The sequence below is a fragment of the Alosa sapidissima genome, chromosome 11 (assembly GCF_018492685.1).
Source record: "Alosa sapidissima isolate fAloSap1 chromosome 11, fAloSap1.pri, whole genome shotgun sequence".
Classification (NCBI taxonomy): domain Eukaryota; kingdom Metazoa; phylum Chordata; class Actinopteri; order Clupeiformes; family Clupeidae; genus Alosa; species Alosa sapidissima.
In genome coordinates this window covers 8,792,944-8,808,405 of record NC_055967.1, presented here as the reverse complement: position 1 = coordinate 8,808,405, position 15,462 = coordinate 8,792,944, and the positions used below count along the sequence as shown (strand labels likewise).

General features: G+C 45.2%; 1 protein-coding gene across 1 annotated transcript; it reads right to left on the bottom strand.

Moving 5' to 3' along the window:
- Positions 1-48: 48 nt before the first annotated feature.
- rab8b (RAB8B, member RAS oncogene family) lies at positions 49-15,300 on the bottom strand. Its single transcript, XM_042109128.1, has 8 exons — positions 15,087-15,300; positions 8,992-9,052; positions 5,029-5,089; positions 3,988-4,065; positions 3,598-3,687; positions 3,325-3,390; positions 3,061-3,111; positions 49-2,632 (listed from the first exon to the last, which is right to left on the bottom strand). Exons 1-8 carry the CDS (start codon positions 15,208-15,210, stop codon positions 2,540-2,542), a joined length of 624 nt encoding a protein of 207 aa, XP_041965062.1. The 5' UTR covers positions 15,211-15,300; the 3' UTR covers positions 49-2,539.
- Between the last annotated feature and the right edge of the window lie 162 nt (positions 15,301-15,462).

Below are 15,462 nucleotides of genomic sequence, written 5' to 3'. Positions count from 1 at the left end.
TACTTGCAAAATAATATGAGCAATAAAGAACATGATTGCACACAAAAGTCTCTTTATACAATCTTTACTTTGGTTACATGTGGTAGAAAAACAGTTCACAACTGGTAAAATCACTCTGTTTTTACACTTTAGTTCACACAGTATTCAGAAGTATGTACATTATGTTATCTACATAATGAGTATTTGAGTATTCCAATTGGTTGCCAGGCTACAAGAGTAGAACATTGCACAGACATGCCTGTCTGTTCCCACGGTAACAAAGTGACTTATTGATATCAAGACACATGCATAGCAATGGTCCCATCTGAACAAATATTTTTCATCTGTGCAACCGTCAGTTTCAAATAGCAACAAAAGAGTATGATGATCACATTCGTCAAAGCAGATTCCATCACAGACAAAACTATTGGTAGATAACAATAAGACAGTAATGGAAGTTGTGTATCTAGATACAACTGTCCAATTCTCTAACCCACAGGACTGCCACTATCCTTACGGAGGACCAGTTATTGCTGAATCGATGCTACTGGCAGCCATAGCAAAACTTAGCCCATCCTAGTTTTAACACGACACAAACTGAAATTTGTACAGGCACTGCATCTCATGACGTCAACTACAGACACACCATGGAGAGACAAACCCTTTGCTGAATATCTACGCATCAATAACTACTGGCTAAAATCAGTAACCAGTTAAAACAACATCTCACAGTCTTGGAATAAAATGTTGTACACAGTAGCGAAACAAGAATAGCTGTTTTTTTTGTCTTAAAAAAAAAAAGACACATTGTACACACAAACACATTTAAGCAGAGTTCCCCTGCCACAAACACCTGTACAACTTTGCAAAGACAGCGCAACCACACACACTAATAAAGTGCAGCGTGAGAAATAATACTGCTGCTGGGATTTTGTAAACGCTAAACGATAACTTGTGTTATACCTTCATTAAATACCAATAACTGAATAAGCACAAACCGCTTTGGGACAACAGGAAAAAAATAACACAATAATTTTGATATCACTCAAACTAACGAGTGATATGAAAATAGCCATGTTACTGGGTACCTGCACATTAGGGTATACCTTTGTTAATAATCATGCAAATTTTAGTGGCTTCCCAATACCTTCCAACAACACTACACTTATGCAGTGATATCATGCATCTTTTAACTATTAATCTTTATCTTTTGACACTGCTTCCTCAGAGCATCCAGACTGACAGTATGTTAAAGCACAACAAATATTACACATGTATAAAAAATATATATAATGTAAAGAAAAGAAAGAAAAAAAAAACAGACGACTCATTCAAATATGGATAGGTCCCCAGCTGCAGTGTCCGAAGCACATGTACGACTAGGTGACTGTACTTTTTTACCCATCATGCACTGCAGTTATGGCATTCTATATTTGAGCCTTCTCAAAAGGAGGAGTGCAAGTTCGGTTACAGTGCTATACATAGTTATGTGCTCGTAAGAAGAGATACAGTGGCTACGAGTTAAGCACAATAAAATAGGACACTTGAAATGCATCATAAGACACAAACAGTTGAAATATTCCTGACCTTGAGACAATCCAGAAAGCATACATCACAGATGTGTTGTTCAAATTTGTTTTCTTCTTTTTTATGTGTGTGTGTGTGTGTGTGTGGTTAATATATATGTGTGTGTGTGTGTGTGTGTGTGTGTGTGTGTGTGTGTGTGTGTGTGTGTGTGTCCAATAACAGAATGTGACTGCACATCACCACGATCAGAGTTACTCTCAGACTCATAACAGAGCTCACAAACACACTCTTAAAAAGACACCCAAACACACCGTCACACACTTCGGAACACAAACCGACACAAAGAAACAGTTAAGAAACAAAACTGGCGAACACTAAACACCAAAACATAGAGTTCTGCCGTCCTGACAGAAGAAGGAGAGGTGGCCAGGGAGCCTCTGGGTCAATCCCGGCCCTGTACTGGCCCGGATCTGTATGTGTGTGTATTTACTGTCTGCACTTGTGTGTATGTGAATAAGTGGTTCTAGCATGCATCTGTGTGTGTGTGTGTGTGTTTGTGTGTGTGTGTGTAAATAAGTGGATCCGTGTCAGATGAGGGCCTGTACTGTCCCAGAGCTTGTGGTGTTCTGGCCAGCCAGCTATACTCCAGTTCACATGTCAATCCCAGGGGTCAGGAGTAAAGAGCAAACTCACAGTCCTTCCGGAATGTCCCACCCATGCTTACGTCGGTGGGGTGGAGGGTGGGGTCGGTTGGTTGGTTGCAGAAACGTAAGCCAGTCTTCACCGTCGACTGTCACTGAGCAGGCAGAGAACACCTGTCTCTCAATTAGGTCCCCATGGAGTGTGTGTGCGTGCGGGTGCGCGTGTGTGTGCACGTGTGTGTGTGCATGCGTGTGTGTGCATGTGTGTGTGTGCGTGTGTGCATGCGTGTGTGTGTGTTTGTGTGAGAGAGAAAGAGAGACATCCGCCCACCTGCATGCTTGAGTAGCACAGGGTTTGCCAGTCATTGAGTCCATGTGTGCCCCTGACCCACTCACAACAGACTGCATCTGAAGAAGCTGCTCTTCTTAGACTTGTTCTCTGTGATCTTCACCGGTCCACCACTCTCTGTCTGACTGCCGTCATTCTGGTCCGTGCAGACAGGAGGGAAAAGAGAGGAAGAGCGGTCAGTTTCAGAGGAGTTCACTCAAAGTTCACTAAAATACTTCTGCTTAGGTCTTTAGTATTCATTTACAAACTGGCAAAGATAATCTCCGAAGAGCCATGTTGACAGACAAGGTAAAATTACACGATTTCATACAAATAGTAGGCTACAGCACAATTGCCGTAAAGCAATTTGTTATTCTCCAGGTCGAGGGAGAGCGAAGTTGCAAGACTGGATCTCCAAAGGGAAGGCGCGCCATTCTCCCTATTACTAGTTAGTTTACCATAAAAGTGACTTCAAAGCTGTTATATTAAGGTAAGATCTTGCATAGGACGCCTTTCATACAGACACCTTTGTGAGTAGATCAGTTATTGTGTGTATGTAAACAGAGTGTGCTGGAGAAAGCTTACCATTTTTCTGTTGAGTCGAGCCATGATGTCTCTGGCCAATGTGAAAAAGGCCTTGAAGAGAGAGTGAGAGAGAGAGAGAGAAAGAGAGAGTGAGAGAGGGATGTCCAATTATAGAAAGTGAGAGAGAGTGAGAAAGAGACAGAGACAGGCAGATAGACAGCCAAAGGAGAGAGGAGAAGGAGAGGGTTTATTGAAAGTAAAATGTCATGGTTATTTATTCAGGGTCACACAAATATTGCTCCTTCATATGGGGAGGGGACTCACCTCTTCGACATTTAAACTGGATTTTGCACTAGTTTCCAAGAACTTGATCCCATAGTCTATCGCCAACTAAAAACAAACAAACAAACATCCTGATAATTAAGTAACTTGATAGAGTGCAAGTGAAGTACCACAAACTTGAAAAGGCATATGGTGAGCACCATGGCCATGCTCATATGATAATGTTTATGAGGACTGCATGTTCTATGTCCAAGTATATAACAGACTGTGACCGGTGCTGGTGACCGGTGACGAGGCAAATACCAGTGAGCTCACCTTTTCTCCTCTCTCTTTGGACACCTGTCTCTTGTCATTCATGTCACACTTGTTTCCAAGGATCATCCTCTCCACGTCTGATGACGCGTGCTGGGTGGGTGGGGGTGCGAGGTGAGAGGTGGGGCAGACCAATGAGCACAGTTTGGTTAGTATGCTGACTTAGCAGCAAAGCAGGAAACAGCACAGTAACAAACAGAAGCACTGCATTCTAAATCACGTTGCAGTTCCAGAAAATTCACACTGCAATACAACATCTATCCAGTAGGTGGCAGACTAGGAGATGGTCTCTTAAAACAACAAACATTTTCTTCATGGCCTGAAGTCTGTTGCATCACTTCTCAAGCAGCAAAGATCTAACTCTATGGTCATTGCCTTGAGTGTTCATATTACCTCTTCAATATTTCGAATCCAGTTCTTGATGTTCTCGAAGGATTTCTCACTTGTGATATCATATACCAGCATTATGCCCTGAAAGACCACACAAAACACAAGTTAGAGCACTACTCTAGTCCATACACCACCCTGTGTGTGTGTGTGTGTGTATGTGTGTATATGTGTGTGTGTGTGTTTGTTTGTTTGTTTGTGTGTGTGTGAGTCTGTATGTGTGTGTGTGTGTGTGTGTGTGTGTCTGTGTCTGTGTCTGTGTGTGTGTGTGTGTGTGTGTGTGTGTCTTTATGTGTCTGTATGTGTGTGTGTGTGTGTGTGTGTGTGTGTGTGTGTGTGTGTGTGTGTGTGAGAATGTGTAAGAATGTGAATATCAGACACACTGCAAACGGCTGAACAGCAGAGGGTTAACTAGTGCTTGCGCTGGCTGGGTGCACATTCTTGAGTCAACATCTAAGAGTGACAGCCCAGAGAAAGGGGGTGGAGAGATGCAATAAGATCCTCCATTCCTCTGGGTTGTCTGAACTTTGAGACCACTGTAAAAGTGGCCTACAGTAAGATACTGGGCTGGGGCATTGTGCAAGTCTGTGCAGCTCACAATACTGTTGCTCTCGCAGTGTTGAAATTCAATTCCCATCTTTGATACAATGCATAGTACTTCAACACAGAGTCTGAGGGCACATTCAGTCACGGCCTGAAGAGGATATACTCACGTGGAGTGGGTCTATGCACAGGCTTTGTCCATCTGTGTGTGTGTATGATGCATGTATGTGTGGCAGTGTCAGTCTGTCTGTCTGTGTGTATGCCTGTGTGTTTGTATTTATGTACATATGCATGGTTATGGGTAATTCCTAAGGGTCTGCCTGCCTGCCTTGTCTTTGTCAATCTGGGGTGCGTTTCCCAAAACCGTAGTTGCTAACCTGTTAGCAACTAACCTGTTGGTGGTTGGTGAGTGTGTGTCGTACCATTTATCTAAGCCTATATATCTGTGTGTGCGTGTGTGTGTGTGTGTGTGTGCGTGTGTGTGTGTGTGTGTGAAGTCCTCACCATGGCTCCTCTGTAGTATGCGGTGGTGATGGTCCTAAATCTCTCCTGTCCTGCAGTGTCCCTGGGTGAGAGCACAAATACCACATTCAGACGCACAGCAAAGAGAGAGAGAGAGAGAGAGAGAGAGAGAGAGAGAGAGAGGGCAGAGAGATACAGAGACAGGGGGGAGAGAGAGAGAGAGAGAGAGACAGAGAGAGAGAGAGGGGGCAGAGAGATACAGAGACAGGGGGGAGAGAGAGAGAGAGAGAGAGAAGAAGGGGAGACAGATAGACAGAGGGAGAGAGAGACTGAGAGAGCATCAACAAACCTAAAAAGGAGAGTGACTGTGAAAGGATAAGAAACATAAAGAACAAGAGAAACAAAAGAGTCACTGGAAGGGAGAGAGAGAGAGAGAGAGAGAGGGCAGAGAGATACAGAGACAGGGGGGAGAGAGAGAGAGAGAAAGAGAGAAGAAGGGGAGACAGATAGACAGAGGGAGAGAGAGACTGAGAGAGCATCAACAAACCTAAAAAGGAGAGTGACTGTGAAAGGATAAGAGACAAGAGAAATAAGACAAGAGAAACAAAAGAGTCACTGGAAGGGAGGGAGAGAGAGAGAGAAAGAGAGAGAGAGAGAAAGGGAGATGGACAGATAAAGAAACCAGATGAAATGAGAACTGAGAAAGAGAAAAACACAACAAGAGCAAAATATGCAAGAAGAGAGAGAAAGGGGGAGAGACACAAAGAGATCTCAAAGGAGCCTTAAGACAGGCGGGAAGACGAGCCACAAACATAAAGAGGCAGCTCAGCTAGATCACGAGACGTGAGAGGAGTCAGCCGTGGGCCAGTGGGCCCATCCATCTTTCCTTCCTCTCATTGTGGCCCTGCGTGTGTCCAGCAGGCGCTGCCCAGCCCTGTGTGTCTGTGTGTGTGCCCTCTGTTTACTCTTCCTGTAAACACACACACACACACACACACACACACACACACACACACACACACACACACACAGCAGAGCACCGACAACTGAGGGAGTAGGGACCCTGTGGCCTACACCCCCTTCCACACAACACACACACACACTCACACACACACTCACACACCCACACACACTCTGCCCTCTACTCCCCTCCCCTCTGCTCTGCACCCGCGCCCCCCACTCCACCATTGTGCATAGATTCCTTCCTTCACATTAGTCACGCATTGTCAGGCAGGCTGTGTGAGCCGAGTGACCTTTCACAGGAAGGCCGTCTAGGGCACCATGACATCACTTCCTGTCCTACTTCACTGAAAGGACAAAAACGGGGGGCTCAGATGTAAATATGTATGACAGAGGGAGAGAATCCTGTGTGATCCAGAGAAAGGAGAGAGAGAGAGAGAGAGAGAGAGAGGGTGATGAATAGGAAGAGAGGGAGAGTTGGAGGATAGAGAGGATGAAAAAACAGGAGGAGTGAGAGACAGAGAGAGAGATGGAGATTCTGAGAGGCAGACGGGGAAGGACAGGACAAGATAATGGATTGTGTGTGTGTGTGTGTAGGAGAGAGAAAGGACAAGACAGCATGAGCGTGAGCAGAAAGGGAGCAGTGAGACAAAGGGAGAGAAATATAGATAGAACATGAAACCAAAACAGAGCAAGAGAGTGTTTGCAACTTGGACTTCCAAAATTCTTTCGCTGGCACATTTTTTCCATAACTCACTTAGTGCCAATGAACATTGAGAGAGAGAGAGCAAGAGAGAAAGATAGACAGAGACAGAGAGAGAGCGGAAGTGTGTGAGTAAGGAGGCAGGGAGGAGGGGATGGGCGTGGAGGGAAGAGGAAGAGGAAGGAAAGGACCAGTGTGATGGTCATTAGGCCGCCCTCCACTTCCTGTAACCCCCCAACCACACACACACTCACACACAACTCTAGGCCACGAGAAGCTCTGACAGGCTGACTGTCTCTCCACTGAGACACAACACACACACACACACACACACACACACACACACACACACACACACACACACACACACCTCTACTCTAACAGGGAGGCTACTCTGGGTCCACAACTGAAGCGCTCCGTTTGCAGAGTGTACAAATAGTTTTAGAAGACTGATCTAATTTTTTCGAACATAAGTTACCTGCCGCCATCATGTCTAGTGTAGCCAGTTCCATATACCGTTGTATATATTGTAAGCTAATTGTTGCAGCTGAACAGAACGCTTCAGTTACATGCCCAGTGCAGCTGAACAGAACGCTTCAGTTACATGCCCAGTGCAGCCTCTCTGTAAATAGTCTCTTATCTCTGGTGCTCTGTCTCTGGTGCTCACCCTCTCATCCACGGCCTGTCTCTATTGATGGAGCTGTGTGGTTGGGGACGCCTCTCTGTCTCTCAGGACTCGGTCACAGAAGCTGTGCGGCCGGCCACCACCAGGTCATAGTCTCTATCAGAGGAGCTACACCACATCTCACACAGCTCACCACACACCTCTCGCGCTCGTCGCCATCTCTGGTGACAGTCCCCATCTCACCACGGTCTCTATTAATGTGCCCCCGGATGCCCCACCTTCTCTCTCTCTAGCCTCTATCACGGGGGCTCAGTGGTTAAGGACGCCTCGTGGTCTCTCTCTAGCTAATCATAGGAGCCACACTAACTGAACCACACGCAGCGCACAACTCACCTCTCACTCTCATCTCTATCTCTCTCTGGGACTCAGTGGAGACTCCCCATTTCATCCCCAGCATGCCTTTTGTCAGTGGAGCTGTGTACTTAAACCTCTATTACAGCAGCTACACCATACCACACGTACCAAATTCAAATTCAAAGTTGCTTTATTAGCATGACTGTATGGGAATAGTGTTGCCAAAGCTATTGTTACAAACAACATAACATGCAAGAATATAGGACCATAAAAGTGTGTGCGTGCATGTGTGTGTATGTGTGCATCACACACAACTTTGTTTTAGAATGAGTCCTCAGATCCTCACATTTCAAGATATATTGTGCTGCTAAGGCAGCAGAGGGCCCTTCACCGAGAAGTGTGGCCATTTTTTTCATTGTTGTCACAATCTTGAAAGTGTGGGATACCTATTTGGAATTTGGGGAAGATTGTCCGTCCTACATTTTCATACTTTTCACCTCTCATTACAGCAGCTACCCCATACCACACATACCATACCTCACACACCTCTAGTCTGTCTCTCGTCTCTGGCTGTGTGGTGGTCTCTCCAATCTCAGGCCTCTCTCTGTCAACGGAGACTACGCCCTTTAGGACGCTTGAGCTGTGGAACTGTCATAGCCCACCATCTCTTTTAAGAGTGAAGTTGAAGTTCTGTGTGATGATCACCATTGTTTTTAGAACTAAAACTGCAGCTTTGAGGTTCTGGATGATTCTCTGTCCCCATCTCATCTGTGGCCTCTCACCTCGGCTCTCTGTGTACTTCAACACACCCCAGCATCTCTCTCTCTCTAGTCTCTAACAACACCTTTCATAATCTCATTTTGGGACTGTCTCTATCATTGGATCTGTGCAGATCAGGATGAGTCACCATCTCTCTCACCGACATCTCTCAAACTCAACTGTGACACTGAGGTTAAGGACAACTATCGCCATCTCATATTTGGCCTAACTCTAGTGTCTATCACAGGGGGCTATGTGGTTAACGAGCAGCACCACCATTACACTACCAACACTGTGGTTAAAGATGACTATCACCATGTCATCCCTGGCCTGCCTCTAGCCCCTGTTCCAAAAGCTGTGTAGTCGCAGACCGATATTACACAATCTTAACACTTAAAACATCTAAAACAAGACAGAGAAGGAGAAGAGACCAGCACAGCATTTCCAGGAAGCGTTTCAAAAGTGCTTTGTCACCCTTCCCCCGTCGTGGCGCCCTACTCCCAGACACGCCAGGGACTTAACGGACAGACAGACGTACAGGAACAGATGTCTCTGGATGGCAACAGCGTTCCAGAACCGTGGCGGTGGCGGCTGTGGCTCTTACCATATCTGCAGCTTGATTTTCTTGCCATTGAGCTCTATCGTTCGGATCTTGAAGTCAATTCCTGTAAGCACAGAAGAGGAGGGGAACGACGTGAGCGCGTTTAACAAGGCTGCAGAGAGCCATCACACGCATTACATGCAAATGAACCCAGGACACTCAAGGGCACACAGAGATCCACATGTTTGATCACAAAGGACCTTCCCCCCATTAACATTTAAATATTCAAACAAACAACTTCAGGCCAGGGTAACATCACTTGAAACTATCCATTACTGCTCTGATTCACCAAAGGGAAATTCTTTATTAAGGTTAAAGGGTTGAGCATACAGTCCACAAACATTACACTCATTTATATAAAGCCACATGGAAAAAAAGAAAACAAAGGTTACTATTATGCTTGCTTCATGTTTCATGCTTAAATGGATGGATTGGATGTGTGAGTGTGTATCTGTGCGTGTGTGTGTGTGCGTCAGTCTGCCCTCTGACCTTTCTGAGAAGACACCACGCAAGGCCCATCAACACACCAGTCGTAACTGCTATTGTTACTGTAGAGAATTATCCAATGTGATTTTACGCAGATCACTGTTATTCATACCCATTGAGCCTGTGAAAACTCATGATAGATTGCTGAACTGCTTTAATCTACTGGATTACTCAGAAAATTTGATTCCTAATGAAACTTGACTTGTAAAGTGGGATCAAATGAAGTATACAAAGTGTGTGTGTGTGTGTGTGTGTGTGTGTGTGTGTGTGTGTGTGTGTGTGTGTGTGTGTAGCAACAGAGACTACATCTAGAGGTTAAATGAAACTCATCCTTGGCAAAGAATTGGCCAGTGAACACACACAGCAGCACAGGTGTAATTTATGCGTGCTGTAAAACGGCTCGGCGTGTGACCTCGGACTGGACTGAGCCGGGCCGCCAGTGGCACACTCCCTGAGCCCAGATGATGAATCGCTTCCCTAACAACAACTGAAACCTCAAGGTGGCCAGAGACCGATATCCCACTGCAGCCAAGATGGTGCTGTGTGAAGCTATCAGGACAGACTACAATAAGAGGAGAGAGCTACTGGAATACCAACATTGGCCAAATGAACAAACTGCAGCAATTCATATAAAGAAAGTAAACACTACAATGTAGGTGTCTGCGGACAACACACCTGTAGTTGGCTTTACTCTTTCTTTCATTCTTTTTACCGCTCTTTTGAAAGCTTCTTTGAGGTTTTACTTCATCATTACTAAACTATGACATTAGCGGCACTAAGGCTATATGTTTACGCCCAAGTGAAGCCCATGCAGCTAATCATTTCAATAAAGTATGTTTTGCCGTGGGGGCAATTATTCAGTGGATCATAAACCACAAAGTGCTAAACCAATTTAATATGCTTACTGAGGCAGTTAAATGAGTTGAATGGCTGTTTTTATGCAGTGACGGATGGAGCTTAGTGTTAACCAGCCACAACAAGGATAGACTACGTGCCGTCTCCTGCCTGAAAACTGCTAAAAAGCAGAGATGAGGACGAAGAGGGATTGAACGGTAGACGTATTGTGGAGCAAATCCTGTGGAAGCATGCCAGTCACTTTGCAGAACTAGGCAATTCCCTATAGAAGCACCATCAGCAAACTGTGTACACAATGGCAAACGTCTTGCATCTCCTCAAACACATCCAGGTATAATTTGGGGGGTGGGGGTGGGAGGGTTAATAGCAGGGCTACATTGGGCCGTAGAGGACAGCCATGATCGGGCAGAAGGAATTTGCAATGTTTTTTTTTTGTCTCAGTGTTATTAGTATTAAGTCTTAAGGCATCGGGAGAATGAATGGAAAGCGATGAAACCTGGTCTGTAGGCTGTCATATACCCTACGGGGTTGTCTGCCTTGTTTTTGCTGTCAAAGTGTGAAGTCATTTCCTCCACTACAACTTTAAATAACCCATTCTAAGAGACCGTTAGTGGTGTGAAGATTTAGGAGTTTGATTAGGTGCTTCATTGCTCCATGTTTAAAGTGATGTGTAAAAACTGAGGGGTTCACATCAGCCTAGTAGTCTTGCAGTCAGAATTGTGTCTGATTTTCCCAATTATTTCTCTTAGACTCCAATCTTGCAGCCAACCGACTAAAGCTAAATAAAGCTACAGCATCACTATACACTATCGGCTGACCTGCAATGAAGAGGGAGAGACACGGTGGGCTGAAAATAGCCAGGTGAAAGTTTATAAGCTATATATGACTCAAATGGCTAACACTTAAAGTTCAGTCTTTCAGAGCTAACGGGCTAATAGGGTTGAGTAAAATGTCCTCTCTCGAATTGCAACTGTGGCTTCCAACAGACAAACCAGAAAGGTGGCACCAAGCCACAAGGCTTTTAGCAGTGTAAGGGTTTTGTTAAGGGCCAGTGCACAGTACCCACATGGGTCAACCCTCTTGGATCGAGATTTGATTTTGATTCATCCTGGCCAGTGACAATCGTCAAGAGAAGGATCAACTTGTAAGCGGTGCGTGGTGCCCTGCTCACTCACACAGACCTGGTGAAAGAGAATGAGGACACGGTTGCTTAACTGAGCACAGCAGCAGAGGAAGTGGTGAGAGATGAGCTCTCGGCTGGCCCACCTCTTTCCGGAGCAGAGGAACGGCCCTGCAGCCCACAGGCCCGGCCTGATGCCTCCAGTCCCAGCATCCTCTGCAGGATCTGGTGAACACTGAGTGCGCTCGCACTCACAGCCCGGAAAAAAAAACCTCAAAACAGCTTCTCCGAGTTGACATACCACACAAACTAAGTGACTTTTTCTGCTGCAACGCTTATTGCATTATGCAGTGGGAGAGGAGAAAGAGAGAGAGAAAAGAGGGAAGATGTGAGGAGGTGAGGAGATGAGGAGAGAGCAAATGGACAAAAGATAAGAATGACAGAAAGAGATATAGTGAGGGGAGCAAAAGGAGAAGAGAGACAGAGAGAGCATCAGAAAGTGAGAGAGGAGTAGGAGTAACAGGACTGAAAGTGAGAAACACTAAGGGCCCTAATTTAAACGTTAAAAGTCTGTAAACAAGCAAAGTGTCTCATGCCCGAGTTATAACTATCTGGTGACATGTGGGAGCATTGAGCTGACACATCAATGTTTACGCTTAAGGTCTCCATGGTAATAAACTAAGAAGTTGATTTCGCCTAGCTTTAGTTAGACTTAAAACTTTGCACTTCGCCCGTCCTTCAAATTAGGACCCTGAAAGACAACGAAATAGAGAGATAGAGAGAGAGGAAAGGAGAGATAGAATGTGAGAGAGATAATAATGAGGATGAGCAACAGTAAAGGAGAGAAAGAGATAACGAGAGAGACAGAGTGTTTATGAGTCACAGGAAACAGACAGAGCCTCTTCTCCTGCTCAGAGGTGTTGTGGGGAGGAAGTGCGCTATGCCACAGCCAGGGCTGAGGTCGCACGCCCGCTGGACCCCGGGAGGAAGTCACTCACGGCTGGACATGGCACAGCACAGTGCAGAGCGGAGCAGAGGGCTACTAACTCTGACGGAAGAATGCCGGCCCAAACCAGTTGAGAGCGTCACGAGACCCGACCCCACGGGGGCTCCTAACAGAGCTGCCCTCTGTTCCTCGAGGGGCTGGACTCCAGGACACACCAGCCCTTTCACTGCACGTCCAGACCAGCTCCCACCATGACAAAGGAAAAGCAAAACAACCGAGACACGCCCTGTTCGTACGGCCTTCACACGGGCACAGGCATGACTGTCTCAGTAGTCTGGTCACTACAGCCATGGTGTGTCCAGTCGACACAAAGCGCCTTGGCTGGAGGGGGAAGTTAGTCAATAGAAAAGCCCACACTTAATTTCTAAGGCCACAAAAAAACATGACTAAGCAAGGGGCCAAGACCAGTTCCTTATGCAAAAAACAACTAGTAAAGCCTGATGCTGGATTCACTTATGCTTAGAGCAAGACTTTCATTTCCCTTATGTCGCTTTTATGTTCTGTCTCCTATGTATGAGCCACCCATCATCCACCAGCTCCCATTTCTGGGTGATAGGTTTAATCTCAGGCTAACAGGTGGAGTACTGCTCGGAGAAAAGCAAACCCAGCACAGATGTTGCTGTGAAGATTGCATTTATCAGAGGAGAGGGGAGGAGAGGCCCCTGGATTCTGACAGTTATAAGTGATAGAGGTGTCTAGTGTTCCTTTCAGCAAGCAGTACCAGCCAGCAGAAGAACACAGTCTAGGACAGCGTCATTCTGAACTGCCAAAAGTTACCTTTTTATGATATTTTCACTTTTTTTTCTTGTGACAAAGTGCGGTTTTCTCTTTGTATTTCATAAGCAGGAGGAAAAAACATCTTGTCTTTCAATGACATCACTAAAAAGACAAAGCCTGAAGGCTACTTTGAAATGTGGTTCTTTCAAAGTCTTTTTCTTTAAAAAAAAAAAAAAAACCCTATCTGTCCAAAATAACCCAAGCCACTCTCCATCTTGCTTGAGGGAATGTATTGTAACGGTGAGTAAAAAAATACTCTCTTAAAATGGAGTTCAGCGGACAGACACAATCAGAACTTTTTTATAGGAGCCCACTTGAGCCTTGGAGCAGGGATCGGCGAGCAGAAGGCGCCGTTTAAAACAAAAGCAGGGCAGACGATGACGTTTTAATGCCTCGCTGCCGTAATCAGGCGGAAATCAGTGACAGGAAACGACCAAACCTCTCCATCCATGCAAACACAAGATTAATCGCGTCAAACTGCTTGCCACTTTCTCTTTACAACTATTCAACTGACAAGAGGACATCTTTGGACCTGAGCATGTGAGACATGCCTTTTGAAGTTTATAATATAAGTCACACAGAAATAGTAAGACGGAAAATCAGTTACATTCCCATGAAGGTTGCGACAAATGCACCTTCAAATTGGTGTGAGCCTACATTGCTACACTGAATTCACAGACCACCTGAGCTCTCTCTCCACAACTTTATAAACTATAATCCTTTCCAGCTGGCATCTTACATAAACAATGTCACATATCCTCTGAGCATAACCATGGGATGGTCAGATCAGAAGGGGAAGAGTGGGGTTCGCTTTGAGTCTCACCCATTTGGACTGGTTCAGTGCTTTAGTGGCATGTGTGCCCAGCAATTCACAATAGTACAGCTTTCATAAGTGCAACACAATCTGCCTATCAATAATGGATGCCAGACTTTACTTTTTTCCTGCTTGCGTATGTTTATGGAGTATGTAGGCATGATACAGAACTGGTGCGCCTTGGCACATGAGACCTTTCTAAATACAGTGAAATGAGGGCAATTACTCTGAGGAAGTTGGGGGGTGTGGGGAGGGGGCTTTCATAAACAGTCACAACACAACCACTGTGGTAGTGTTTGAAATGCTAGGCCTTAATAGGCTGTCTGTTATAACAAAAGTGGTACATAACATAAGTTAAGTCTTACATCATTCAGATATCACAGCATAAGCAACTCAGGCCAAATAGTGTAATAATGAGGCTATTTGAGTTTCAGTAACCCTGTATTCTACGAATCATTGAAGCACCATGAGAGCCAAAGGCCAGACACTTCTCTTTAAGCCATGTGGTACCAAAGTCTGTTCGTAAGAAAAGGTCAGATATAGAAAAACCATCAAATTAGATCCTTATTTTTGTCCTGCCAGTTCCATGGATATGGAGCTGACATCCCAATATGTAAGGTTATTAGGACTATGTTGTCAGAATAGTAGGCTAGGCTAAGTCACCCTCAAAGGTAACCTATGTGTAGCACCACTAAAACATCTGTTCAGTGAGCCAGTAGCCTAGGCTATTGAGGATACAACACTCACAACATGGACACATTGTACTTTGTGACAGAAGAATACGATACTCAAATGTTCCGTATGGAAATCCTGTGTGGACTGTAGCCTAACGTTGTAATTAATCAAATGTCTGTACGTCCTCTCCTATTTCATTTCATAATTGCAACTACATAACGATACTCAATAGATCACATGTTGCCTTTGCCAAATCCTGTTGAATTTCCAACCAATCAGTTTAGCTATGCAATAGGCAACTAAAATGAAGAAGCCCTTGGTGCAGCCGTACCCTCCCACCCAAGAAAAGAACCCGGTGAACTGACCGATCGTTGATATGAAGGTAGTATTAAAGGCGTCTTCGCTGAACCTGAACAGCAGACATGTCTTCCCGACTCCGCTGTCGCCTATGAGCAAAAGTTTAAAAAGATAGTCGTACGTTTTCGCCATTTACCCCCCAGTTCCACCTCCTGCGAATGACAATCTAACAGGCTGTTAAGTCCTTTGACTGAAGCTCTGATCCAAAATTCATACAGTAAGGAATGAGGGTGGACCAATTATGTGACGTCAACGCGCTTACGTCCTTCAGCGTTGGGCTGCATAGGGCAATGTAGTTTTCACAGGCGTATGCTTTGTGCATTCGTCATGTTGTTGTGTTTAGTGCAACCAACCAACATCCTAGCACTTTTCTTGTGTTTATTG

Bases quoted from the DNA above. Each gene is read 5' to 3' on its own strand.
- rab8b (XM_042109128.1), bottom strand. From the start codon at position 15,210: ATGGCGAAAACGTACGACTATCTTTTTAAACTTTTGCTCATAGGCGAC. The intron at 9,053-15,086 runs GTCAGTTCACCG...CTGTGCTTACAG, and splicing joins TACCTTCATATCAACGATCG to GAATTGACTTCAAGATCCGA. The intron at 3,112-3,324 runs GTGAGTCCCCTC...TCTCTCTTCAAG, and splicing joins CCAGTTTAAATGTCGAAGAG to GCCTTTTTCACATTGGCCAG.